The sequence below is a fragment of the Garra rufa genome, chromosome 17 (assembly GCF_049309525.1).
Source record: "Garra rufa chromosome 17, GarRuf1.0, whole genome shotgun sequence".
In the NCBI taxonomy this organism is placed as follows: domain Eukaryota; kingdom Metazoa; phylum Chordata; class Actinopteri; order Cypriniformes; family Cyprinidae; genus Garra; species Garra rufa.
In genome coordinates, this window is record NC_133377.1 from 43820293 (window position 1) to 43848104 (window position 27812).

The 27812-nt window shown below is 38.9% G+C and overlaps 2 protein-coding genes across 2 annotated transcripts in view; one reads left to right on the forward strand and one right to left on the reverse strand.

Moving 5' to 3' along the window:
* LOC141289434 (cilia- and flagella-associated protein 69-like) overlaps positions 1-14436 on the reverse strand; it is a 29389-nt gene extending 14953 nt beyond the window's left edge. The window contains exons 1-13 of the mRNA XM_073821530.1: positions 14362-14436; positions 14235-14291; positions 12789-12854; positions 11938-12047; positions 11773-11849; positions 10386-10484; positions 10161-10313; positions 9910-10087; positions 7365-7488; positions 7239-7287; positions 7046-7167; positions 5237-5462; positions 4963-5127 (exon numbers count right to left, since the gene is read on the reverse strand). Coding sequence (XP_073677631.1) covers positions 4963-5127; positions 5237-5462; positions 7046-7167; positions 7239-7287; positions 7365-7488; positions 9910-10087; positions 10161-10313; positions 10386-10484; positions 11773-11849; positions 11938-12047; positions 12789-12854; positions 14235-14291; positions 14362-14436 — 1501 coding nt within the window. The remainder of the gene's footprint in view (positions 1-4962; positions 5128-5236; positions 5463-7045; positions 7168-7238; positions 7288-7364; positions 7489-9909; positions 10088-10160; positions 10314-10385; positions 10485-11772; positions 11850-11937; positions 12048-12788; positions 12855-14234; positions 14292-14361) is intronic.
* kdm1b (lysine demethylase 1B) overlaps positions 14379-27812 on the forward strand; it is a 21678-nt gene continuing 8244 nt past the window's right edge. Inside the window, exons 1-12 of the mRNA XM_073822057.1 lie at positions 14379-14917; positions 16787-16884; positions 16956-17077; positions 19720-19809; positions 19879-19990; positions 20966-21079; positions 21180-21218; positions 21491-21683; positions 23647-23831; positions 24028-24198; positions 24290-24361; positions 25791-25925. Coding sequence (XP_073678158.1) covers positions 14902-14917; positions 16787-16884; positions 16956-17077; positions 19720-19809; positions 19879-19990; positions 20966-21079; positions 21180-21218; positions 21491-21683; positions 23647-23831; positions 24028-24198; positions 24290-24361; positions 25791-25925 — 1347 coding nt within the window. The 5' untranslated portion in view covers positions 14379-14901. The remainder of the gene's footprint in view (positions 14918-16786; positions 16885-16955; positions 17078-19719; positions 19810-19878; positions 19991-20965; positions 21080-21179; positions 21219-21490; positions 21684-23646; positions 23832-24027; positions 24199-24289; positions 24362-25790; positions 25926-27812) is intronic.

Sequence of the window (27812 nt, forward strand, 5' to 3'; positions counted from 1 at the left end):
CCATTACACTGAGACCATTACACTGAGACCACTACACTGAGAGACCACTACACTGAGACCACTACACTGAGAGACCACTACACTGAGACTACTACACTGAGACTACTACACTGAGACCACTACACTGAGATACTACTACACTGAGACCACTACACTGAGACCACTACACTGAGACCACTACACTGAGAGACCACTACACTGAGACCACTACACTGAGACCACTACACTGAGAGACCACTACACAGAGACCACTACACTGAGACCACTACACTGAGACCACTACACTGAGAGACCACTACACTGAGAGACCACTACACTGAGAGACCACTACACTGAGATACTACTACACTGAGAGACCACTACACTGAGAGACCACTACACTGAGATACTACTACACTGAGATACTACTACACTGAGAGACCACTACACTGAGACCACTACACTGAGAGACCACTACACTGAGAGACCACTACACTGAGAGACCACTACACTGAGAGACCACTACACTGAGAGACCACTACACTGAGATACTACTACACTGAGAGACCACTACACTGAGACCACTATACTGAGAGACCACTACACTGAGACCACTACACTGAGAGACCACTACACTGAGACTACTACACTGAGACCACTACACTGAGATACTACTATACTGAGAGACCACTACACTGAGACCACTACACTGAGATACTACTACACTGAGAGACCACTACACTGAGACCACTACACTGAGACTACTACACTGAGAGACCACTACACTGAAACTACTACACTGAGATAATACTACACTGAGATACTACTACACTGAGATACTACTACACTGAGAGACCACTACACTGAGATACTACTACACTGAGAGACCACTACACTGAGAGACCACTACACTGAGAGACCACTACACTGAGAGACCACTACACTGAGAGACTACTACACTGAGAGACCACTACACTGAGACCACTACACTGAGACCACTACACTGAAACTACTACACTGAGATAATACTACACTGAGATACTACTACACTGAGATACTACTACACTGAGAGACCACTACACTGAGATACTACTACACTGAGATACTACTACACTGAGAGACCACTACACTGAGATACTACTACACTGAGAGACCACTACACTGAGAGACCACTACACTGAGATACTACTACACTGAGATACTACTACACTGAGACCACTACACTGAGATACTACTACACTAAGACCACTACACTGAGATACTACTACACTGAGAGACCACTACACTGAGACCACTACACTGAGAGACCACTACACTGAGACTACTACACTGAGACCACTACACTGAGATAATACTACACTGAGACCACTACACTGAGATACTACTACACTAAGACCACTACACTGAGACTACTACACTGAGACCACTACACTGAGATACTACTACACTGAGACCACTACACTGAGATACTACTACACTGAGAGACCACTACACTGAGACTACTACACTGAGACCACTACACTGAGATAATACTACACTGAGACCACTACACTGAGATACTACTACACTGAGAGACCACTACACTGAGACCACTACACTGAGACCACTACACTGAGACCACTACACTGAAACTACTACACTGAGATAATACTACACTGAGATACTACTACACTGAGATACTACTACACTGAGAGACCACTACACTGAGATACTACTACACTGAGAGACCACTACACTGAAATACTACTACACTGAGAGACCACTACACTGAGAGACCACTACACTGAGATACTACTACACTGAGATACTACTACACTGAGACCACTACACTGAGATACTACTACACTAAGACCACTACACTGAGATACTACTACACTGAGAGACCACTACACTGAGACCACTACACTGAGAGACCACTACACTGAGACTACTACACTGAGACCACTACACTGAGATAATACTACACTGAGACCACTACACTGAGATACTACTACACTAAGACCACTACACTGAGACTACTACACTGAGACCACTACACTGAGATACTACTACACTGAGACCACTACACTGAGATACTACTACACTGAGAGACCACTACACTGAGACCACTACACTGAGATACTACTACACTGAGAGACCACTACACTAAAACCACTACACTGAGACTACTACACTGAGATACTACTACACTGAGACTACTACACTGAGATACTACTACACTGAGACCACTACACTCACGCTGCTGACTGAACACTACTGCATACGACTATCAACAGTTATTCAGGAGCAGCAGTTTGTGCAGCGTTAAGTAATGCATCACAAACATATCTCACCAATCCTTTCAGAAACAAAGTGTAGAGAATGTAAATAAGAGTGGAGAGAGCACAGTTAATTATAATGGAACTCTGTGAGTTTGCGATGAACTAAGAGTGACTGCTTTTATTGATTATTGAGGGAGTTTATGATATTGATTTAATACAACAGTTCAATAAACAAGAAGTTAATAGTTCATTTGGAATCATTCTAGCAACTTGTTAATCAAGCTAGGATCATGCTAGCAACTTGTTAATCAAGCTAGGATCATGCTAGCAACTTGTTAATCATGCTAGAACCATATTAGCAACTTGTTAATCAAGCTAGGATCATGCTAGCAACTTGTTAATCAAGCTAGGATCATGCTAGCAACTTGTTAATCAAGCTAGAATCATGCTAGCAACTTGTTAATCAAGCTAGGATCATGCTAGCAACTTGCTAATCATGCTAGAATCATGCTAGCAACTTGTTAATCAAGCTAGGATCATGCTAGCAACTTGTTAATCAAGCTAGAATCATGCTAGCAACTTGTTAATCAAGCTAGGATCATGCTAGCAACTTGCTAATCATGCTAGAATCATGCTAGCAACTTGTTCATCAAGCTAAGACCATGCTAGCAACTTGCTAATCATGTTAGAATCATGCTAGCAACTTGCTAATCAAGCTAGAATCATGTTAGCAACTTGTTAATCATGCTAGAACCATGCTAGCAAATTGTTAATCAAGCTAGAATCATGTTAGCAACTTGTTAATCAAGCTAGGATCATGCTAGCAACTTGCTAATCATGCTAGAATCATGCTAGCATCTTGTTAATCGTGTTAGAATCATGCTAGCAACTTGTTCATCAAGCTAAGACCATGCTAGCAACTTGCTAATCGTGCTAGAACCATGCTAGCAACTTGTTAATCAAGCTAGAATCATGCTAGCAACTTGTTAATCAAGCTAGGATCATGCTAGCAACTTGCTAATCATGCTAGCATCTTGTTAATCGTGTTAGAATCGTGCTAGCAACTTGTTCATCAAGCTAAGATCATGCTAGCAACTTGCTAATCATGCTAGAATCATGCTAGCAACTTGCTAATCAAGCTAGAATCATGCTAGCAACTTGCTAATCAAGCTAGAATCATGTTAGCAACTTGTTAATCATGCTAGAACCATGCTAGCAACTTGTTAATGAAGCTAGGTTCATGCTATCAACTTGCTAATCATGCTAAAAACATACTAACAACATGCTAGTAATTGTTAAGCATTTTAACATCATGCTAGTAACTTGCTAAGCATTATAACAACATGCTTGTAACTTGTTAATCATGTTAGTAACATGTTAACAACATTCTATCTATTTATCCTTTAACTTCAAACTATTTTAGACTGAAAACCATCAAACTTAAAACTTTTTGAACTTTTTCAAACTTTCAGGTCCAGCTTTCTCAAGCCAACTTAAAGTTTGTCTTGATGAAAACTTTTTGTCTAGTTTTGTTGTTGTTGCCTAATAAAAATCTCATTCATGCACTCATGTCACCATGAACATCAATAAACATAAAAATACACCTAAAAGACACTTTTGTGATCACCAGAGTCATTTAGTTAAAACTGATTTCATTTGATTGGCAACTTGTTCTTATTCTACTTGTCCTTATTCTTTAAAACATTTGACATAAAAGATGACATACTTTTAATAAAGTTGGAAAAATGCCATTGCAAAGGTAAAAAACAAAATTCCCATGTAAATCACTTTAAGGAGTCAAATATCAGCTCATAATAGAAAGGCAAATTTTGATCAGATTTTCTGATTAATGATTAGAAGGTGCTCCTGAAATTTTTGACCGTGCTCCCAAATTTTTTAAAGGGGTCATCGGATGCAAAACTGACTTTTCCATGTTGTTTGAACATTAATGTGTGTTGGCAGTTTGTGAGCACAACCACCCTACAATGATAAATATCCACCCAGTGGTATTTGTTTAATCTTTAAAATTAATATCCCCTTTTTAAAATCAGCTCATTCTCAGCTTCTTGTGGGTGTGACGAAACACAGTTGATTGACATGAGCGTCTCACCTTAGCCCCGCCCTCACCGAGCTGAAACAGTCCGACTCTGATCTCCATTGTGTGACTCAGGAGCAGAGGAAGACTCTAATTGAGCGATTGAGGTGTTCTGTTGTTGGATGTAATAATGAACATAGCAGTCGTCATTTACTCCCGACATCTGAGCCGCTGAAGACGCAGATGAAAACGTTACTTTCACTTTTAAATGGAAAGCGCCGATCCTGATCTACATATGCATCTATGTTCGTGTGAATCATTCCTGATGCATCTTTGCAAATGGCCTTTCTTAATAATGTACTTGCTGGCAAGTTTCACCGATAAACGTGGCTAAATGCGGCTAAAGTCAACATAATCCCAGGGAGGGGCGAGCAGAGCTCATGGCATTTAAAGGGGCCATGTCTTAAAATGAGCTGATATTTTGCAGAGCTGATTTTGACAAGGTAAAAGGGTGTTTTTTTACACTACTATTGATAATTTTTAACCAAAGAATATTAGAGACTTTTCATTAAGACCCTAAAGAATGATATCAACTTGTGGAAAATGGGCATCCGATGACCCCTTTGAGTTAAGAGGGGGAAAAAAAGTAAGCCTAGAGCCCTGAGGAAGATGCTGAAGGAGACTCACCCAAGAGCTGTCCGATGGCCCCCTGATCACACAGATCCTGCTGGAGCGGCTCGTTCTCCACAGACACCGCGGATCTGAGCACACGCACACAGTAGCGCATCTGAGCCTTCTTCCCGCCACGCCCACCGCTGCCGTGGAAACCGTGACCCCGCCCACCGGAGGAGTCTGACAGACAGGTGAGAAGATCAGCTCTTCTACTTTAAGAACACCTGACGTCTGATTCATCAACAGTGATTGTTTCCAATGAATCTGTCTAATTTAGTGTGAGGCGTACCGTCCTGCAGGCACCAGTCGAGCAGCAGCAGCAGGCAGGTGTTGGCCTGACAGGTCATGTAGTCGTCCAGCATGACGGGAGCGAGTGTGCTCAGAGCGGACAGAGCCTGCAGCTGCAGCTCCTCCTGTTGGACAGACGTCCAGCTGCGCCTCCCGCTCCGCACCGCAGACGAGCTGGGCTTAATCAGCAGCATCAGAGCCAGCATCACACGGCCCTCTTTAAACACCTGACAGACACAGACAGCATCACACTCCTCTCATCGCTGACGGAAGAACTCACTGACAACACTCTGTGTGCTTCCACGGTACACACATATTCACATTTTAACTGTAGCGTATAACTAAACACACTTCAAAATGATCCATTTTTCTTTTATGCCAAAAATCATAAGGATATTAAGATCATGTTCCATAAAGATATTTAGTAAATTTCCTACCGTAAATATATCAAAACTTAATGTTTGATTAGTGATATGCATTGCTAAGAACTTCATTTGGACAACTTTAAAGGCGATTTTCTCAATATTTAGATTTTTTCCCACCCTCAGATTACAGATTTTCCAATAGTTGTATCTCAGCCAAATATTGTCCTATTCTAACAAACCAGACATCAATGGAAAGCTTATTTAAAACAACCCTTATGACTGGTTTTCTGGTCCAGGGTCACATATATATTTTGGCCATTTCTTTGTATATTTTTGACAATTTATTTGTATATATACTATAATTCTGAAAGCATTTAAAAAGCATATTTTGCCCTTCTTATGTTTCAATCCAAGAAAATACATTCACATATGGTACATTCGATGAAAATCTTCATTTGTTGTCTATACTATGTTTTGTGTGAATGTATATAATAATATAATATAATATTTTCTTTCCCTTAAAATATACACTACCAGTCAAAAGCTTTTTTTTAAAGAATTCTCTTCTGCTCACCAAGACTGCATTTTTTTGATGCAAAATGCAGAAAAAAAGTAATAACTGTTTTCTATGTGAATATATTTTAAAATGTAATTTATTCCTGTGATCAAAGCTGAATTTTCAACATCATTACTGCAGTCTTCAGTGTCACATGATCCTTCAGAAATCATTCTAATATACTGATTTGCTGCTCAAGAAATATTTATTATTATAATTATTTTATTATTATTATTATTATTATTATCATCAATATTTAAAACAGTTTTTTTTTCAGGATTCTTTGATGAATAGAAAGATCCAAAGATCAACACTTATCTGAAATAAAAAGCTTTTATAACATTATACACTATACCACTCGAAAATTTAGAGTCAGGATTTTTTTGGGGGGGGAAAGAAATTATAGAAATTAATACTTTTATTTAGCAAGGATGCTTTATATTGATCAAAAGTGATGATAAAGACATTTATAATATTACAAAAGACTTTTATTCATCAAAAAAAAAGAAAAAAGAAAAAAATGACACTATATTTTCAACACAATAATAATAAATGTTTCTTGAGCAGCAAATCAGTATATTATAATTTCTGAAGGATCATGTGACACTGAAGACTGGAGTAATGATGCTGAAAATTCAGATTTGATCACAGGAATAAATTACATTTTAAAATATTTTCAAATAGTAAGCAGTTATTTTAAATAGTAAAATTATTTGAAAATTCACTCCAGATCAAATAAATGCAGGCTTGGTGAGCAGAAGAGACTTCTTTAAAAACATTAAAAACCTTACTGCACAAATATTTTTGACTCAAAATGTATTACAGGGGAAAGAAAGTATTCTAATGTTATATATCATACTGTTAAAACTAAATATATTTTTCGTCTCACCTGCAGCGCGGCCAGATCTTTGGACAGAACGACGATGATGTTCAGCAGGAGCTTCTTCATCTCAAAATCCTCGTGGTTGAAGGACAGCTTGAGGTTTCGCACCAGAGGATTGTGGCTCTTCACTGAGAAACACAGGTGTGTAAGAGAAGTTCAGGTCAGTGTCACAAACACTCCATAAATCAGCAATACTTACGCTCTGGAAACGTGACGAACAGCGTGAGATTCTTGACGAAGCCGCTCTCCTGAAACACACAGATGACATGATGAGAGATGATGATGATGATGATGAAGATGAAGATGAAGAGAGAGAGAGACTCACGATCAGAGGAGCGCCGGGATTCTCGGCAATCAGAGACAGCAGCACCAGCAGATCGTTCCTCAGCTGACGGTCATAATGACGGAAACCGTTCAGAAGCAGATGGAGAAACGCGTCCTTCAGAGATCTGATACACAGAGAGAGCCATGGCATGAGTTAGACATCTCAACCAATCTAACCCTGACCCAAGTGTCTTATGTCGCTGGAATCCTTGGCTCACGCCCAAATTTTTGGGTATTTTGCGTTTTCTGAAAAACCTACTTTTGCTAACTAGTCCTTGGTTTTTACGGCCGATCAGAACCAAACCAGTGCAGGAAGATTCTCTGGAGAGTGAATATCCAAAATATTTTAAAAAAGGGCGAACGTTCGACTCACCGTCGCAAAGGGACGCCTCAAAAGGGGCAGGGCCATTTTTAGTAAAACACCTAGAACTTCTGAACGGAATGAGGTATCTCCACCAAACTCAGAACAATTATGTAAGAGCTCAATCTGAGGTCGCAGGACACCAATCGCAAAGCTTGGCCACTTGGTGGCGCTATAAAAGCGGAAACGTAAAAATGGCTAACTGCGCAACCGTTTATTATATCAACATGAAAAACGCTGTGCACGGTCATGGTCCACAAGTGTTTATAAGGACATTTGCGTATCTCAAAAAAACATAGCCGCCATTGGCCAATGAATTTTGAGCACCTATTAGACATGCTTAATGAAAGACAATTGGAATGAAACTCTGTGGACCTGTTTGACTCACGGCCCCAAAGAAATTAGGAAAATTTGAAAGAAATCAGCCACTGGGGTGATATCGCGTTTTTCAAGGGCGTAAACAATTGTATGTTAAGTGGTTTTTCGCACATACACAAGATATTCGTATTATATGACAGAACTCCTCATTGAGGACAACTTTGCCTCTAGAAGCCTTTGTTAAATGATTGAGATGTAAAAAAATACTTTTGTGAACTAGTCCTGGATTTTTCGCTCAGTCGAGAAAGAAACACTGCAGTACAATTCTCTGGACTCTCTCGGCCAATAATTATAAAACAAATGTGAAATTTACCCTTTAGGAAGCTAACGGGGTTGTTTAGAAAGGGGCCTGAATTCTCAATTCATCCAAAATTCTATAAAACCTAAAGGACAACTCACAACTTCACAAATCCTGCTGAGCTCATGCCGCAGGTGATTCTAAACAAGCATGCGATGTTTTAAGCTGGTCTGATCTCCATTGTGTGACTCAGGAGCAGAGGAAGACTCTAATTGAGTGATTGAGGTGTTCTGTTGTTGGATGTAATCATGAACACAGCAGTCGTCATTTACTACCGACATCTGAGCCTCTGAAGACGCAGAGGAAAACGTTACTTTTCTTTTTTAAAAGGAAAGCACCGATCCCGATCTACATATGCTCTATGTTCGTGTGAATCGTTCCTGATGCAGCTTCATCCACAGCAGAAGTGAGGATAAAGGCCGGGACACACCAACCCGACGCCAACCAACTAGCGCTGACGAAAGCTGACCGTCTTGTCGCCTCTAGTCTGCTGCGTCTGCGGGCGTCTGGGCAATTAAACTGAGCTCGAACACACTGAACTGACGAAACCCGACTGCAAACGAGAAGGTGCTTTCTGCGCATGCGTGAGGAGATATACTGTTGCGTACCTGCAGATGGCAGTAGTCTGTATTTTCATTCCAAGAAGAGAACCCAGAAATAGCGTTGCCTGTGCAAACAAATCAGCATTTCCGACACATTTACTCCGTCGCTCACCACAGAGAGATTCAGTTTTCAACCATTGTTGGTATCGAATTGCGAAATGATGACAGCGAGCCGGTTCCCTCTTGACTCCTTCCTTTGCTTGTTACATCACTTCACGTTCAAGTCCTCCACGCGCTCTGATTCGATGTCTGAACAGCCAATCAGAGCGTTCTCTTTCCCAGACGGCCCCGACAAGCCCGACGCCGATTCAACATGTCGAATCGGGCAAACTTTGGCCGACGCGAGCCCGACGTGCGGAACACACTGAACCGACGTGCGAGGCCAGACAGCCGATCGTCAGCTTGGTGTGTCCCGGCCTTAAGGGTTTTTACGCATCTTTACAAACAGCCTTTCTTAATAATGTACTAGTTAACAATTTTCGCAGCTAAACGCAGCTAAAGTAAACATTACGGCTCATAATCCCACGGCAAAGAGGGGCGGGGTGAGCAGAGCTCATTTGCATTTAAAGGAACATGCAACATAATAGCTCGCTCTGAAAAGTTTGACAAGGTAAAACTACTCTTACACAACCCTTGAGAAATTTTAACCAAAGTATGTTATAGACTTTTCATTAAGACCCTAAAGAATCATATCAACTTGTGGAAAATGGGAATCCGATGACCCCTTTAAAGCACTTGAACCCTGGTAATCGCTGCTTGCAGCTATATTTCTACTGATTATTTCCCCTGTTCTTCAGATTGAGGGGGGTTTATACATGAACTCAAGGCTTTTGCTTGAGCAAATCAAGTAGTTTGGTAGGAATCTGTAGTCACGTGATCCTCTGGATCTGAAGAGCGTTTGACTCACGCGATGCAGTCGGTGTTGCTGAGCTGCGTGGTCACCTCCTCTCGAGAGCCGTTCTCCAGCAGGTTCCACAGGATCTCGGAGGACCTGAAGAGAAGCTGTCCGGACGGATCGCCTTCACTCATGTGGAAACAGATCTTCTGTGCGGCCTGAGCTCTCAGCATCAGATTACAGTTGACTTCTGTCGGAGCAACACAGGGCAGGTTCAGAGTCGAGCCGGAGACACACTGAGAGCAGATGCTCTGACGGCTCACCTGATGTTCTGGACAGGATCTGCAGCGTCTGAAGGAGACGTAGTTTGACCGGCAGCTGCTCCTCCATCAGAGCCAGAGACATGACCAGCGTCTCGGCCAGACCACTGCGCTCCACCATCAGAGATCTGTATTCTGGACGAGTGGGACACACGCCTGAAACACACACATTAACACACGTGATAAATCCTGTTGTTCACGTCTGAAGAGCTCAGGCACCTCTCTCACCATCAAAGCTGGGTTTGTGTTTGTCGCGGCTGTAGAAGGCGATCACAGACGAACAGATCTGATGTCGGACCTCCGGAACCGGGATCCTCATCAGAAAACCTGCCATATAACGACATTACAGAGAGAACACACTCATCCAGCTGGAGAACATGTGCACAGAAACTGCACAATTCACTCAGAAATATGTGAATATGCTCAATTTAACCAAAGCTGGAATCTGATGTCACCACAAAAAAAAAAAAAAAAAAAAAAAAAAAATATTTAGTCTGTTTAAGAACACCAAATGATCATTATTATTTTTCCTTCAGAAATCATTCTCATATGCTGATTTGCTGCTCAAGAAACATTTCTGACAATTATTAATTGTTGAAAACAAGTTGTGCTGTGCAATATTTTCAAGAAAACCATTTTATTTTGCAGGATTCACAGATGAATAGAAAGTGGGAAAAACTTAAAAATATTAAAATAAAAATATTAATAATTTTCAAAGAAAGCAGAACTCTTGACTTACCGTCGTAAAGGAACGCCAAAACATTCGAAAGGGGCAGGGCCACTTTTAGGAAAACCTCTATAACTCCTAAACGGAGTGAGATATCTCTGCCAAACTCAGAACACTTATATAAGAGCTCAATCTGAAGTGACAGGACAAAATTAGCGGAGTTTGGCCACTTGGTGGCGCTATAAGAAGGGGAAAGCGTAAAAATGGCAATAACTGCGCAACCGTTTGCCATGAAAATCCCTGTGCACTCTCTTGATCCAAAGTGCCATGTTTATCATGTTTTTCAAGGGACGTAAATGATTGTACATTATGTGGTTTTTCACACATATGCGCAATGTTCGTATCATATGACAGAACTCCTCATTCCGGACAACTTTGCCTCTAGAAGCACTGCTGTCAGTCAAACCACTTGTTAAATGATTGAGAAGATGTAAAAAACCTACTTTTGCAAACTAGTCCCAGGTTTTTTTGCTCAATCTGGAAAAAAAACATTGCAGTACAATTCTCTGGGTCAATAATTATATAAAAAAAATGCTGACATTTATCCTTTGGGAAGCTATAACAATGTTGTTTAGAAAAGGAGCCTGTCCAAATTACATTTGCACATGCGACATGTGTTTCTAAACAAGCTTACAAAGTTTCAAGGGAATCGGACCACCGCTGGCAGTATAACAGTCATAAATGTAAAAAAAATATAATATTTTTATGGTAAATTACCTGGAATTTGCCAAAATGCTTTTTAATCATTGATTTCGGTACAGCTTTGTTAAATAACATGTAATGTATTTCCCCTATATGCTTAAATGCCTTAAGGGCTTGAACCCCAGTTCTACGTCTAAATCCTATTGCTGAAGATGTGGTTACTATGAGCTGGACTGGAGCTCTCACCCATCTGAGACACACAGTCTGTCACCACAGCGGCGTAGTTCATCTCATCGGAGGACTTCTCCTTCAGGAAGGGAAGACTTAAAGACAGTAAGCATTGATGATTTCATTAGTTCACTTTCACACACATTCAATCTGCTGTAAAGACTATGGGCTGCTATCTCATACCCGCATATCTGGAGTAGATCACAGAGGATCCTGGCATATTCCGGATGATCGGACACTCTCTCGGCACAAAGGTTCACAATCTTAAATATGTCAGCGAGATCCCTCAAAAGCTGGACAAGTGCATTTTAAGGAGCACCTTCATCATCATCATCATCATCATCATCATCACAGGATTATTCCACAGAGAGCCGGAGCCCCACAGAGCGTCATGCGGTGCGTCACACCAAACATCACTTTATATCTGAAGCTGGAAAATGCTGACTGTAGTGCTGTTAACTGGGACTGCAGGGACTACTTTAGTCTCCTAGAGCAGTGGTTCTCAATCCTGGTCCTGGAGGACCCCTGCTCTGCACATTTTGCATGTCTCTCTTATTTAACACACCTGATTGAGATCTTCAGCTTGTTAGTTCAGTTCATGGATCTCTCTCCTAATGAGCTGATGATCTCAATCAGGTGTGTTAGATAAGGGAGACATGCAAAATGTGCAGAGCAGGGGTCCCCCAGGACCAGGATTGAGAACCACTGTCCTAGAGGACACTGACATCACTAGAAATGATTTTTCATTTGACTTTATTTAGACTATAGAAAATATATACGATAAAAAGCAAAGAAAAACAGTCCATATCCAGTGCAGAGATAGGTAGAAAACCCATAACTGTTTATTTAAGCAACATTTATTGGCCTTTGTTGTAAATAGCTATGCTTCTTTTTTTTAATATATAAAGCATAAAAACATATTAAAACATGCTCTCGTTTATACTTTATCTTTGAAATCACCCGTTCTTTTAAAACACCATTGTTAATGTCGTCGTGATTTTTTCAGTGTCACCTAAATGAAACTTTTAGGATACAAATCCACGCTGGCATCGCTTCACCACCTTCTTCAAGATGAATATCTGCCTTTCTTTTAACGAGGACTGGAAATAAGAGAGAGATGTTAAAAATGAGCCTAATACTGAATGAGAGATTAAACAAATGCTGTATGGCAAGCCTATTTGTGACCCTGGACCACAAAACCAGTTAAAAGGGTCAATTTTGTAAAATTGAGATTTATACATCATCTGAAAGTTGAATAAATAAGCTTTCCATCGATGTATGGTTTGTTAGGATAGGACAATATTTGGTTGAAATAGAACTATTTGAAAATCTGGAAACTGAGGGTGGAAACTAATCGAAAATTAAGTTTTGATATATTTACAGTAGGAAAAAAATACAAAATATCTTCATGGAACATGATCTTAATATCCTAATGATTTTTGGCATAGAAGTAAAATGGATCATTTTGACCCATACGATGTATTGTTGGCTATTGCTACAAATATACCTGTGCTACTGAAGACTGGATTTGTGCTTCAGGGTCACACATAACATTTCATTGTTAAAGCATAATAGTGTGTATTTTCATGTTATTATTACTTATTTTTACATACTATTATCTTTAGGTTAGGGGAACATTCCGGGAACATTCCTGCAATGTTCTGAGAACATTCCCAGTACGTTACCAGAACATTCCCCTAACCTCTATTTACGTTAAGAAAACTTTTCTGGCTAATCAATAGGGAATGTTCTATTTATGTTCCTAGAAGGTTCCCCGAAATAATAATATTTAATAATAATACTCTTGTATATATATATATTAATTATAAGTAATTATCCACTAAAGAGATCAGTCAACAAATGTTAGTCAGTAAAATGAAATGACCGTTAATTATTAAATTATGTGAGTCCTCGGCTTAATGTGGAAGACAGGAGAAAGCGCGTACAGATCAGAGGTGCAGTAAAGAAACAAAGTGTTTATTATATGATTTTCAGACTACGCTTAACCTTGGCTTATTTTTAGCTATAAAATTGGAATTATATTGCTTTATTAAAAGCTTATTTTGGACATGAAATTCTGCAAAAATAGTTTGTTCATGATAAAAAATATACATTTCAGCATTCAAATAATCAGAGTCATCTACAAAGTTGATTAGTTTAATTAGTTTACATGGTTATGACTACTAAAAACAACGTTCAATCTACAAATAACCTGCAGGGAACGTTCCCAAAAAAATAACCAAATGGGAACCATCTGGGAACCTTAGGTGAACGTTCTGTGTTTGCTGGGTAAATACTAAAAATAAGAACTATGATCTAATGATTGAGTACTAGAACCTGCACCCAAAAATAAACACTAGTAGCTAATAAACAAGTACTACTAGTGGTAAGGTTCGCTAAATAATAAGTACTAGTATCGTGAAAATAGAAAGTGCCGGCATTTAATGTTAAAGCGGCTTGCCATACACACAGAGCCTTACTGAGAGCGGATCCTGCAGCAGCTGAAGGACTCGAGACAGCTCGCTGAACCTCACAGCCTGGAAAACAGCGGTCAGTCAGAGACAAGCGCTTACAAACACGGACAAACAGTCGGAAACACTGACGCACCTCAGACTGCAGCTTCCTGTCGCTCAGGCCGTGTTTGTGGATGAAGCCGCTGGAGTGCGGCGCGCTGGACAGCATGTCTGATCTCACAGCTCGAGTCCGATCATCTCAGCAGCGCATCATAACAACAGCAGCGGCTCAATCAGGACGCGCTGCGGTCGCCATGGTAACGCGCGCAGCTTCCGGAACTGCCAAACTTTCGCTTCTCTATCGAAGCCTTCCAGTGCTGAACTTCTTATGTCATTTTTTTAATTAACGCGAGAAACAGCGCCGATCATTTGAAATAATGAAAACATAAAAGCTCTACACGTCCTGCATTCAGATGATAATAACACACAACAGCGAAGCCGTCCAGACTGGGAGACTTTTATTTTGTGTTGTAAGGCGCAAGAGCGGAAGTGAGGTCGAGAGTTTCCTGCAGATGAGGCAGAATAAACGATGCTGGATTTAATGTGTTTCGTTAAAGAACAAAGGAGTAACTATTCGTCTAGTTAGAGAATAAAGAGTCAGATATTCACTGGTTGAGCAGAAACACTGTTATTAATGCTGGCGGACTCGGGTGAGACTCTTTTCATCACATCATGCCTTGTGTTCTAATGTGAATGAGACTCAAGAGTGTCTCTGTGTGTTTCTGCCTGTGTCTCTCTGTGTGTGTGTGTGTGTGTGTGTGTGTGTGTGTGTGTGTGTGTGTGTGTGTGTGTGTTTATATGTAAATGTGTGTATGTTATGAGTGTATGTGTGTTATATGGTGTGTGTGCTCATGTGTTTATATATTTATGCTGTTTATGTGTGTATATATAGTGTATTTGTGTGTCTCTATCTATCTATCTGTCTATCTATCTATCTATCTATCTATCTATCTATCTTAAATTATTGTAATAATGTTACTCTTTGTTATGAAGTACAAGGTGTTACAGTGCATAACAATATAATAATTTCTGCAAAAAAGTGTCTTAAATAGCTAAAAATAATGATTTCTTGTTGTCTGAAGTAGTCAGAGCATTTTTTCAATCATGTATCATTGTGTAATCAAAATATATATTTTTTTACTTTTCTTTTGATAATATTTATTTTATATATAAAAGCCCTTAAGAGTCATTTTACCCAATTTGACAACATCATTTTATATATATATATATATATATATATATGAAATATTTTAATTAAATATATTTAAGGCGAGACACTAATTAAAATTACTAATAGTTATCTCCTTACTTACTCAGTTGATTGATAATTGCAAACATTTGTTGTATTACAAATTTGCTAAAATGTTAGGTTTAAATATGCAAATGAGCCATTATTTAATGAAATATGCACTAAATTGCAGACATTTCTAATACAAAAATCTAATCACTGGATGAAGTCAGTTTCAAAACTCTTGTTTTAATTGTGACTTCAAAATTCAAAAAAAACCTAGAACAGACAGAAAACATATATGTTTATACATCCATTTTTGGGGAATAAAATCTATAAAATCAAGCCGATTCTATCTGAACAAATCCCTCTGTAAAACCCTTCAGGATATAGTCAGGAACACAAATGCTCAGTGTGGTGTGTGTAAGTGCTGCTGAAGAGGAGATTTATGGCTCAGTGTAGGAGAAAACACTCTTGGCCTTTAAAAATATGTATTGTAATTGAAATCTATCGACACAAATAGATAAAGTGCTATAAAAGAAACACTTAACAGTGTCTTTGGGTGTTTTCTTTCCACTAGTCTGAAAAAACACTTTATGAAACACCAAAAAGCCCAAAATCTCAAACGTAACAGGTGCATGAAAAAAAACCCAGCGTTTTTGTTAAATTAAATTATATGAAATTTTTTTCTTATAAACGTGTCTGTAACTCTTGCATCAACACTGTTACAGCACCAAACTTCTCCTTTAAATTAGTGGAATTATCTCCCATTACTATGTAAGATACAGGAAATGATGTCACTTTCTCTCAGTGATGAGACCTTTTTACACATAAAAACAATACAATTGTTGTTTAAAGTCTTATAAACATTATTGATTTATCTATAACATTTCAATAGCATTTCTTTTTTTGTAGTGGGTATTGTCTGTAATACATTTTCAGATGAAAAATATATGCTCCAAGTGGACGGTTCTGTTCAGACATGGGTATTATTATTAATGTTTCAAGTGTAGGAATGTAAGCACTGTTTGTCCAATGAAATGAGGGATTTTTCTACACATTGCCTTATTTGTCCATAACAGAATTGACAAACAATACCATAAAGACTTGTTTAAGTAAAAAAGGATTAACTATTAAAATTAAATGTTTTCAATAAGATACTAAGAAATAAAATCATAACTTTCTGAAATGCCAAATGCATCTCTAATTCTTCAGTCAGTCACATGGTGTGTGTGTGTGTGTGTGTGTGTGTGTGTGTGTGTGTGTGTGTGTGTGTGTGTGTGTTGAGCAGGCGGTGGTCGATGTCGGGGCAGGAAGCGGTCAGCAGCAGCAGTGGGCGGGTCAGACTCTAGTGGGCGGGGCCGCACCAGCAGCACACCTGCAGCACAGGTGAGACTCACAGCAGGAGAGCGCAGCAGCACATGAGAGAGAGAGAGAGAGAGACTGTGTTTGTGTTGCAGACCAGAAGGAAAGCGCCAGAGACTGCAGAAGATGACGATCAGTCGGAGAAGAAGTTCAGGAAGTGTGAGAAATCCGGATGTCCGGCGACGTACCCCGTGTGTTTCGCCAGCGCGTCTGAGAGGTGTGTGTTTGCACTTGTGCAGCTGTCTTTGAGTTTTACACCATCGGAGTCATTTTGGCCGGTCCTCACTTTCTGAGACCCCTTTAAAGGCCTGTTTGAAGGTCAAGACTTGGTTTTAGGGATCAGGGGCCGTACGTCGAAAGCCACTCAGAGTAACCTTTTTTTGTCTTAACCCATCTATTTCCACCGAGAAAACAGGTTTTAATTTTAAAAGCTCTAAACACTTTTCTGACTGATGTATGAGGTTTTATGGATAAAATAAAGGGTCTCAATTAAATATATGCAGTTTGACATGATTAGTGCAAATTGTCACATGACCAGAGCAGTTTATTTCCTGTTTGCATCATGAGACGATGATGACTGCATCAAAGCTCCAAAACATAAGGCTAAAGTATGTTAACATAAAGATAGGACAGATTTTTTGTACACATGATCTCTAAGGTGTCTAGTATTAATATAACTTCATATATATTCAGTTTTTTTTAGTGAAGATTGCACTCAAATGTTACAATGACAAAATATTGCAGTAAATCAAATGTTACAATATAGTTACAATATTGATGTTGCAATACTGCTAGCACTAATATAACAATTTGATCATATATGTTACAATAAAGTAACAATTTTGAAATCGTTGATGATTATATATTTGTCTTTTCCCTCAGTATTCCTGTCAATGTTGTAGAAGGGTTTTTATGCATAATAGTAGCCTTAGAATGTGATCAAACTGTTTAAAACAGCTGGGCTAAGATATATAACCATCTTATGTCTGCAGAGATATGTTCATTCAGTTACACATTATCCCACCGCTCACAATCGTGACTGACTATAAAACAATTTTTCACACACTTTTCCCTCCAAAAAATAAAAAAATAATTATTGATTATTTCAAAGGGTTACTAATGACACATGACCTGGATATTTTCATGTCTGGAAAAATCCAACGCTCTCCATTGAAAGTAGCTAAAACAGTCGCTAAATGAGGATGATATATCAGTGGGAGAGTGTTGTAATCTATATAAGGTTTGTTCAAGAAATTAATTTTGTTGCTAGGCTTTGAATAAAGTCTCAAAAGGGGTGAGGAAGTCACTAAATATATTTACAACATATTAACACTTAAAGGTGCCATAGAATGGAAAAACTGTGTTTACTTTGGCATAGCTGAATAATATCAGTTCAGTACATGGACATGACATACTGTGAGTCTCAAACACCATCGTTTCCTCCTTCTGATATAAATCTGGTGTTTGCAAAAGACCACCCAAAAATCAATCAATTCCAACACAACACCGACTGTTACAAAACTTTCCTGAGATCGTTAATAGTCCCGCCCCCAACATTTGCATCGCCCAATCATCAGTAACCTCAGCACATCAGTTAAACAAGGCGAGCCACTGAAGGGACACGGTTAGCTTAATGCTAGCGCTAGCCTGCTACATTGCAATACATAGGATATCACTTCCCAAATAAACAGAGACGACTGCACTGATGATGGCCAATGATTTACAGATCTTGAGAATCACTGACAGCATCACTCACTTGTGTGGTAAGTCCTTGTGTCTCTGCAGTATAACGTTACACAGAACACATGCGATCACAACAGTGAGAGGAAAATGTTGGCGATACAAAACGGCAGATTCAACAAACCACATATTAAAAGCGGCTAGAACTCCTAATTAAATATTTTTATGCATGTGCAGCTATTGAGATGAGCCGCTCTGTGAAACAGCCAATCAGAGCAGAGCTCATTAATATTCATCAAGCTTCCAAATAAGGCAATAACAGAGCATTTCATTCTAGGGACAAATCCTAGGGTTGTAAATGGACCTGTAAAACTGTTTCTGGAGATTTGTTGCCCTTTCCAATGCCATATACCTTCTATGTAGATATCAGAGAACTATTTAAAACTATTGTATGAATGCATTCTATGGCACCTTTAAGAATCAGTCTTAGACTTTACTGAAAGTTGCTTTTAGCTTCTTTATAAAAGTCCTACTGTTTACAAAGAATTTTTGACGCTTTAAAGGAGTAGTTCACTTTCAGAACGAAAATGTACAGATACTCACCCCCTTGTTGTCCAAGATGTCCATGTCTTTCTTTCTTCATTCGTAAAGAAATTGTGTTTTTTCAGTAAAACATTTCAGGATTGTTCTCCATATAGTGGACTTCTATGGTGCCCTGAGTTTGAACTTCCAAAATGCAGCTTAAATGCAGCTTCACAGAGCTCTAAACGATCCCAGTCGAGGAACAAGGGTCTTATCTATCGAAATATTCAGTTATTTTCAAAATAAATTGACAATTTATATACTTTTTAACCTCAAATGCTCATCTTGTCTAGCTCCAAAAGAAAAGCGTTTGAGATTAAAAAGTATATAAATTGTAATTTTATTTTAGAAAATAACCAAACATTTTGCTAGATGAGACCCTTCTTTCCTGAGCTGAGATCGTTTAGAGTCCTTTGAAGCTGCATTTAAGCTGCATTTTGGAAGTTCAAAAGTCAAAGTTTAAGACTATTCTCATGAGCATTTCTGAGAAGTTTTATACACACTGGCCCAGGTTATAATTTGGTAAAGGTTAGGTTTGGAGTTGTCTGTGAGTGTATGTAAGAGTGAGGTTGAACTGCTGATGGCTGTCTTCATCAGGTGTGCGAGAAACGGCTACACGTCGCGCTGGTATCACCTGTCCTGCGGCGAACACTTCTGTAACGAGTGCTTTGACCATTACTACAGGAGGTGAGTGCTGCTGGATACTGAGGCTAACGTCTGCCGCTGCGCTCCGCTAACCTCACTGTTCTCCCGCAGTCATAAAGACGGATACGACACCTTCTCCTCCTGGAAGCGTGTTTGGACCGGCAATGGGAAGAGCGAACCCAGCCTCAAAGCCTTCATGGCCGACCAGCAGCTGCCCTTCTGGGTGAGACGCCTACATAGACAACACTCTAGCCTCACAACAACACAAATACTTCAAATGCTTTTATAATAATCACAGTTTTAAAAAAAAAAACTGTTTAAAAATGAATGGTATCTATCTTTTACATTTGATTCGCTAATACTGTCATATAAACATGTTGAGGAAAGTTGCTGTTAAAAGTAATGCATTACAATATTGAGTTACTCCCTAAAAAAGGAACTAATTAGGTTACTTTCCCAGCTAGCAATTTTTGGTTCCCAGAACGTTCCCTATTGGTTATCCAGGAAAGTTTTCTTTACGTAACTTTAGGTTAGGGGAACGTTCTAGGAACCTACTGGGAATGTTCCGGGAACGTTCCCTGAACGTTCCCAGTAGGTTCCCAGAACCTATATATTTTTTTATCTGATACATTTTTACAGCAGTTTAATTTAGTGGATGTTTTCATCCACAAACATAACGAAAAGGGTAGTAAATTTGCCCAGAGCATATGGTTGAGCTTTTGAAAAATTTCAAAGCATTTTCTCAAAATATGTGTCAAAATAAGATTTGTCAGAAAAAATCATTCAACTTGCTTTAACACAGAAAAAGTTGTGGAATTAAGAACTCAACGAATCAAGACTCAACAGCACCCCACAGTGGACGAAAACATCCCCAACAACATAAGGGTTAACCATGACATTTTTGGCATATCACCCCATTTAACAAAAATAAATATGAGTAATGTGTGAGAGCTATTAACATTTTTTTAAAAACGTTTTTAGTGTTCATAGTGTGATTTTTGCTGAGTTTGGTATCAAACCCTGAATCTGAACACATTAGAAAGTGTTAATGCACTATAAACTAATAGAAGCTCACAATGAAGACAACAATCGAACATGAACTAATGTTAAAGAGTGTGAGGTTATTTCCAGCTGTCAAAGTGGAGTTCTGCTCATTCTGACTGAAGACGCTGATCATGTGTTTTGTCGTGTGTCTCAGGTTCAGTGCACTAAGGCTGACTGCGGTAAATGGCGTCAGCTGAGTAAAGAGACGCAGTTATCGGCCGCTCTGGCCTCGTCGTACCGCTGCGGGATGAAGCTCAACAGCGTCAAGGTAAGAAGCGCTTCATGATCTGCTGCCGGAGCGTCTGCCGCTGTCTCACGTCTGTGTCTGTGTCTGTGTCTGTGTCTGTGTCTGTGTGCTTGTTCCGCAGGTGGAAGGAAGCGACGCCTGCTCTCAGCCGGAGGACACGGTAAAGCATTTAAACACCAGATTATTTCAAAGTCAAAGTCATGTCCTGAAACCAAACAGAAGAAACGTTTCTTCTTCTTGTCATAATTCTAAATGATAATTTGCTTCGTTGCATGTCATTATTTGCATTTACAGTGGTGTATTTTTTGCTGTCCGTCACCCATTAGAACCAGTTATTCATCCACGTTTGTGAAAAAGCATGCAGTTTAGTCAAATCTGTAGGTGTTTCGTCAGTGCTGTGATCTGATTGGCTGTGGTGTGTGTTGTGATCAGCGTGTGGCCGGCGTGACGGACAGCTGGTGGCTCTCTATGCTCATCCTGCCGCCGCTGTTTAAGGACAGTCCCGCCAGTCCGTTCCTGTCCGCTTATTACCCCGACTGTGTGGGCATGAGCCCGTCCGCCTCCCCTAGCAACCAGGCCCACGGCAACCAGCGGCCCGAGCAACGGCGAGCAGCTCCGCCTCACGGTGAGTCCAGAACTTTACTGGATAAAACTCTCCAAACCAATGCTTTCATCATCGACTCACGTTCAGATGATTGCTAAATCAGTTGATTGACATGAGCGTCTCAGCTTAGCCCCGCCCTCACCGAGCTGAAACAGTCCGACTCTGATCTCCATTGTGTGACTCAGGAGCAGAGGAAGACTCTAATTGAGCGATTGAGGTGTTCTGTTGTTGGATGTAATGATGAACACAGCAGTAGAGCTGGGCGATATGGCAAAAATGTATATATTGAACGGTAACAATATATATTTCGATATAAGCTGTTGTTGTTGCCAGCTTTAAAAGAGTATCCCAACAATGACTGAAGCCACAAAAATGAAAGGGTTCATTAAATTACGTTTTAAAGTATAGTTTATTAACAAAAACAGATTGCAGATTTGGCCTTAGAAATTAAAACAACTTACTAAAATAAATTAAAAATAAAAGTAGTGAAAAAGGATGGTAAATGAGAGTAAATGTACAAAATGTAAACATAACCTTATTGTAAAAACATCATTTGTAACACAGTTAGACCACAGTGCCTTAAGATCAAATGTGCAAAACATAAACATAAAATTAATGTTCTTCTAGTTAGTGAACGCAATTTGTGAAACTTTCACATTATTATCTTATTTATTTATTATTTATTTTTTTGCCAGGAAGACTAGTCTGTCAACAGTGTCTGACTTTAAGAGGTAGCATTAGTGACAAAATGAGCAAAATGTAAACAAAAATAAGCAAATGGGCTGATTCTGTTTAGTTATTTTTTTTTATATTTATTTTACACCTTAAGCAAGGGACAAAATGAATGAAAATATGAGTACATGAACAAGATGTTTATTTTCTCTATTTTCAAGCTGTTTAAATTAGAGGCAACCACTGCATTTTTAAACAATCTACAGTAGTGCTGCTCGATTTTGGTAAAAATCATAATCACGATTCTTTTGGTCAATATTGTAGTCACGATTATTTAAACAATTATGACAGGATCCACAACTCTATATAGTGATTCATTTACAGATAGCAGTACAGCGAGAAAAAAGATACAAATTAAACAAAAACTGTGTTTTAAAGAAAAACTGAATACTTTTATGCGAGTCTAAAGAAGTCTAACATTACTACAGAAATTGAATGCAATTATTTGAATGTAAAATAAAACAGCGTCTTCACTGTAAGAGTTAAACAAGCTTTGTTTCTTATTAAAACTACGAGTTTTTTTTGTTGTGTTTTTACGTTTTATTAATATTAAGCACAGAGACGGCAGAAGGAATATTATTTGTTGCCGCTTTAAGAGCCACACAGATCCAATCTACTGTTACACACGGATTTTATTCACTTCAGGCACTTTGAGCACCTTGTATGAACCCTGCCTCCAGATGCAAATAAATAAAATGTAATAAACACTTCAACCTGTTTTGGATGTTTTATTTCCAAAATCATCCATTGTGTCCTATGAACATGACTGAAGACGCTCTTTTGATTCACGTTCAGTTCACAAAGTAACAAAGAAAAAATAAAGTATGGACAAATACAAACCTTATCCATGGTTTTACTTAGTAAAAGTGTAGTATACTTTGTAGTACCTCAGTAGTAATATTTTGCATGTGCTACACTTTATTTTTGCCAGTTTTATTAGTATATTTCTCTCTTTTTGTTCATTTGAAATGAAGATGTCATTGGATAAGTTAGAGCTCTGATCAAAGAGATGAAACGTGTTAGTTGACAGTATTTTCTGATTTATAGAGTGACGAGAGGAGAAATCCAATATCCCTTCTTTAAAAACCTTAAACTCTAATATGACAAAAAAAAATCACACAAGAATTATGAACCGATATTTTTGTTCTGGACCTTAATTTTTGTTATTTTTTAAAGAGAATGCCTCATTTGCATATTGAAACGGAGCACTTTTATAAAACAGTTGTTTTAATGCAGTGTGATTTGTGTGTAGTTCCTGGACTCTCGCCCTACTTCCAGCCCTTCTATCAGCCGAACGAGTGTGGGAAGGCCTTGTGTGTCCGACCTGACATGATGGAGCTGGATGAGCTGTACGAGTTCCCAGAGTTCTCCAGGGATCCCACCATGTATCTGGCGCTCAGGAACCTGGTTCTGGCGTCCTGGAACCGAGACTGCAAGGTGACCAATAGTTAATGTGCATCGGGATGTTGAAGAGGTGTTCTCTGCAGTTTGTGGGTTTAGTTTCTCATCATTATCATGTCTGTCAGCACTGAAGCGTCTGCAGGAGATGTGGCTCAGGGCAGGTTTGGGCTTGTTTGAGTGTAAACCCATGAGGATTGCTCTCTGACTCTCTGTGTGTCTGGTTTGTGTGCAGGAGGTGTTGACGCTGCAGAAGTGTGCTCCTCATGTGATCGTGCGCGGTCTGGTGCGTGTGCGCTGTGTGCAGGAGCTGGACAAGGTTCTGTACTTCATGACCCGGAAGGGCCTGATCAACACCGGAGCGCTGCAGATCAAATGGCCGCTGCTGCCCGAGTCTCAGCACAACGTGAGACACTGAAAACACAGTTCAATGCTAACAAACTCTGACTGCGGTGGCTGTATGTGATGATATAAACACGTCTCTCGTGTGTCTACAGAAGGTGCTGGTCATCGGTGCTGGTGTCGCGGGTCTCGCTGCGGCTCGGCAGCTCCAGAACTTCGGCATGCAGGTTCGACACACTTAAACCACTGACTTTATATACACTGATTAAAACACTCTGAATCAACAAAGTAGGATTTTTTTTTTTACAGAAAAATACAGTAATATTTAGAAATATTATTACAGTTTAAAACAACAGCTTTCTGTTTTAATATACTTTGAAATATAATTCATTTTTGTGATGCAAATCTTACTGCAGTCTTCAGCGTCACATGATCCTTCAGAAATCATTTTAATACGCTTATTTATTATCAGTGCTGGAAACAGTTGTGCTGCTTAATATATTTGGAACCTAATTATTTTGAAATATTTATACTTGTTATTCATCAGAGAATCTTAAAAAGGTATCACAGGTTCCAAAAAAATATTTGGCAGCACAACTGTTTCCAACATTGATAATAAAAGTAATAAATCAGTATATAAGAATGATGAAGGATCATGTGACACTGAAGACTGCAGTAAGATTTGCATCATAAAAATAAATTATATTTCTAAGTATATTAAATAAGGAAAGCTGTTGTTTTAAATTGTAATAATATTTCTAGATATTACTGTATTTTTCTGTAAAAAAAAATCTTTGGAAACCCTAAATTGTAATAATTTTCTAAATACTACTGTTTTGTTCAGCTTTGCATCACAGAAAAAAAAAAATTAATGCATAATAAAATAAAAACTTTTTAATATTATAATAACATTTTGCAGTATCATTTTTTTTTAAATCTTTTTGATAAATGCAGTCTTGATGAGCAGAAGAGACTTATTTAAAAAAAAATGTCTCACTGTTCCCAAACTTTTGAATACTGTGATACTTTTTTTAGGATTCTTTGATGAATAAATAAGTTAAAAAGAATGGGATTTGTGTAAATGGAAATCTTTTCTAACAGTCTTTAATAAACACATCCTCATTGAATAATTCATGAGGGATCATATTTTGAGAATGAAGTCAAAATTATGAGAATAAAGTAAGAGAGTAATTCATAATAAAGTCAAAATATGTTGAGCATAATGTAGCATATTGCATGAATAAAGTTAGTTAAATTCCACCTACTTTTCCAAAACACTGTCTGTGGTGTTCAACCTTTCATTCTTCACATGTTTTAACTTTACAAACAGAAGATTGAAGTAGCTCCAGCTGCGTTAACTGCATGATTTAGGAGAATAATAAAACAAATGTTGATGGAATTATACCACTCTTGCTTGTTTGTGTATTTCTAATATTTAAACTCAACCCAGCTCCTTCCATCTGTCTGAAAATAGATATTTTGATTATTAGAAAACGCCATTGCAGTTTAAGACTGGTTGGAGTGTGAAACTGAAAATGTAAACATTTGTGTCTCTGTTGAATAAAAAAATACAAATAATTATTATACATTAGCCGTCCAATCAGAATCTAGAGCTCAGCGGTCTGTTTTATATGGTGTGTTGTGATTGGTGGACAGGTGGTGGTTCTGGAGGCCAGGGAGCGAATCGGAGGGCGAGTTTGGGACGATACGTCGCTGGGCGTGACTGTGGGACGCGGAGCTCAGATCGTGAACGGCTGCGTCAACAACCCCATCGCCCTCATGTGTGAACAGGTAGCACACACACAAGCACACACACACACACACACACTCACACACTAACACACACACACACACACACACACACACACACACACACACACACACACACACACACACTTACGCACACACACAGTACTGTGGTTTGTCTGGGTGCGGTGTGTGTGGTGACGTATCTGCTGTTGTGTGTGTGTGTGTGTGTGTGTGTGTGTGTGTGTGTGTGTGTGTGTGTGTGTGTGTGTGTGTGTGTGAGAGACAGTGTGCATGTGAGCGTGCAAGTAAGGTTGTAATGTATGAGATTTTCACAGTATGATAATCGTCTCAGAAAATATCACAATAATTCTTATCAGTAATGATGACTTTTAAAAGAATAAGAACAGGTTATTAAAAGGGGTCATCGGGTGCAAAACTAACTTTTCCATGTTGTTTGAACATTACTGTGTGTTGTCAGTTTGTGAACACAACCACCCTACAATGATAAACATCCACCCAGTGGTATTTGTTTAATCTTTAAAAGTAATATCCCCTTTTTAAAATCAGTTCATTCTCAGCTTCTTGTGGGTGTGACGAAACACAGTTGATTGACATGAGCGCCTCACCTTAGCCCCGCCCTCACCGAGCTGAAACAGTCCGACTCTGATCTCCATTGTGTGACTCAGGAGCAGAGGAAGACTCTAATTGAGCGATTGAGGTGTTCTGTTGTTGGATGTAATAATGAACAACAGCAGTCGTCATTTACTCCCGACATCTGAGCCGCTGAAGACACAGAGGACAACGTTACTTTAGTTTTTAAAAGGAAAGTGCCGATCCCGATCTACATATGCGTCTATGTTCATGTGAATCATTCGTGATGCAGCTTCACCCACAGCAGAAGTGAGGATAAAGGTTTTTATGCATCTTCACAAACGGCCTTTCTTAATAATGTGCTTGTTGGCAAGTTTCACAGATAAATGCAGCTAAATGTGGCTAAAGTAAACATTACGGCTCATAATCCCACAGCAGAGAGGGGCGGGGCGGGCAGAGCTCATTAGCATTTAAAGGAACATGCAACAAAATAGCTCAATCTAAAAAGGGCTGATTTTGACAGGGTAAGAAGAGTGTTTTTTACACTACTATTGAGAAATTTTAACCAAAGTATGGTATAGACTTTTCCTTAAGACGCTACAGAATCATATCAACTTGTGGAATATGGGCATCCGATGACCCCTTTGAGTGAACAAATATTTTATTCCAACAAACTTGAAACCATTCTAATGAAAGTATTGAAGCCTCCTTTCTAAAAAGAAAAAAGTAATTTATTTATTTATGTTAAAAAAGCTATAAGCCTTATGTCTGTAATCTATATTACACTTTTAATGTTTTAAAATTATTGTTACAATTAATGTATTAAAATGTTATCAAATGTTTTTAAAAACCAAACCACTTTAGGACCAGCATTAACCATCTAAGGACCATCTTAAACCAGCTAAAATGAGCATCAAAACCTACCTAACCAGCATACGCTATTTTTCTCAACAGGATGTGGACTCAAAAAACACAATTAGCGTCATGCAAAAATGCGCGTTTTACGTGACATCCTTGTTATGTCCATGTTCACGATTGCAGCGGGATTCTCTCTGAATCACGGAAATCATACCGACTTAACTTATAACTTGATATAAATGTGACAGCTTTATCTGCAGGGAGGGTATGGATGTATTGCCTGCTTTTGCAGCCACTTTGCGTCCACATTTTTTGCTAATTTATTCAGTCCTCAAGGACAACCCTGTTCGTTGTTATATTGATTATATCTAATCTCTGTCTGTAATTTTCTCTGCTGCACGTGTGTGTAAAGCAGCCAAGTGAATGCACATTGAAACAGCAGAGCGAAAATAAGTTGCATATGCGGCGATGAGAATTAAA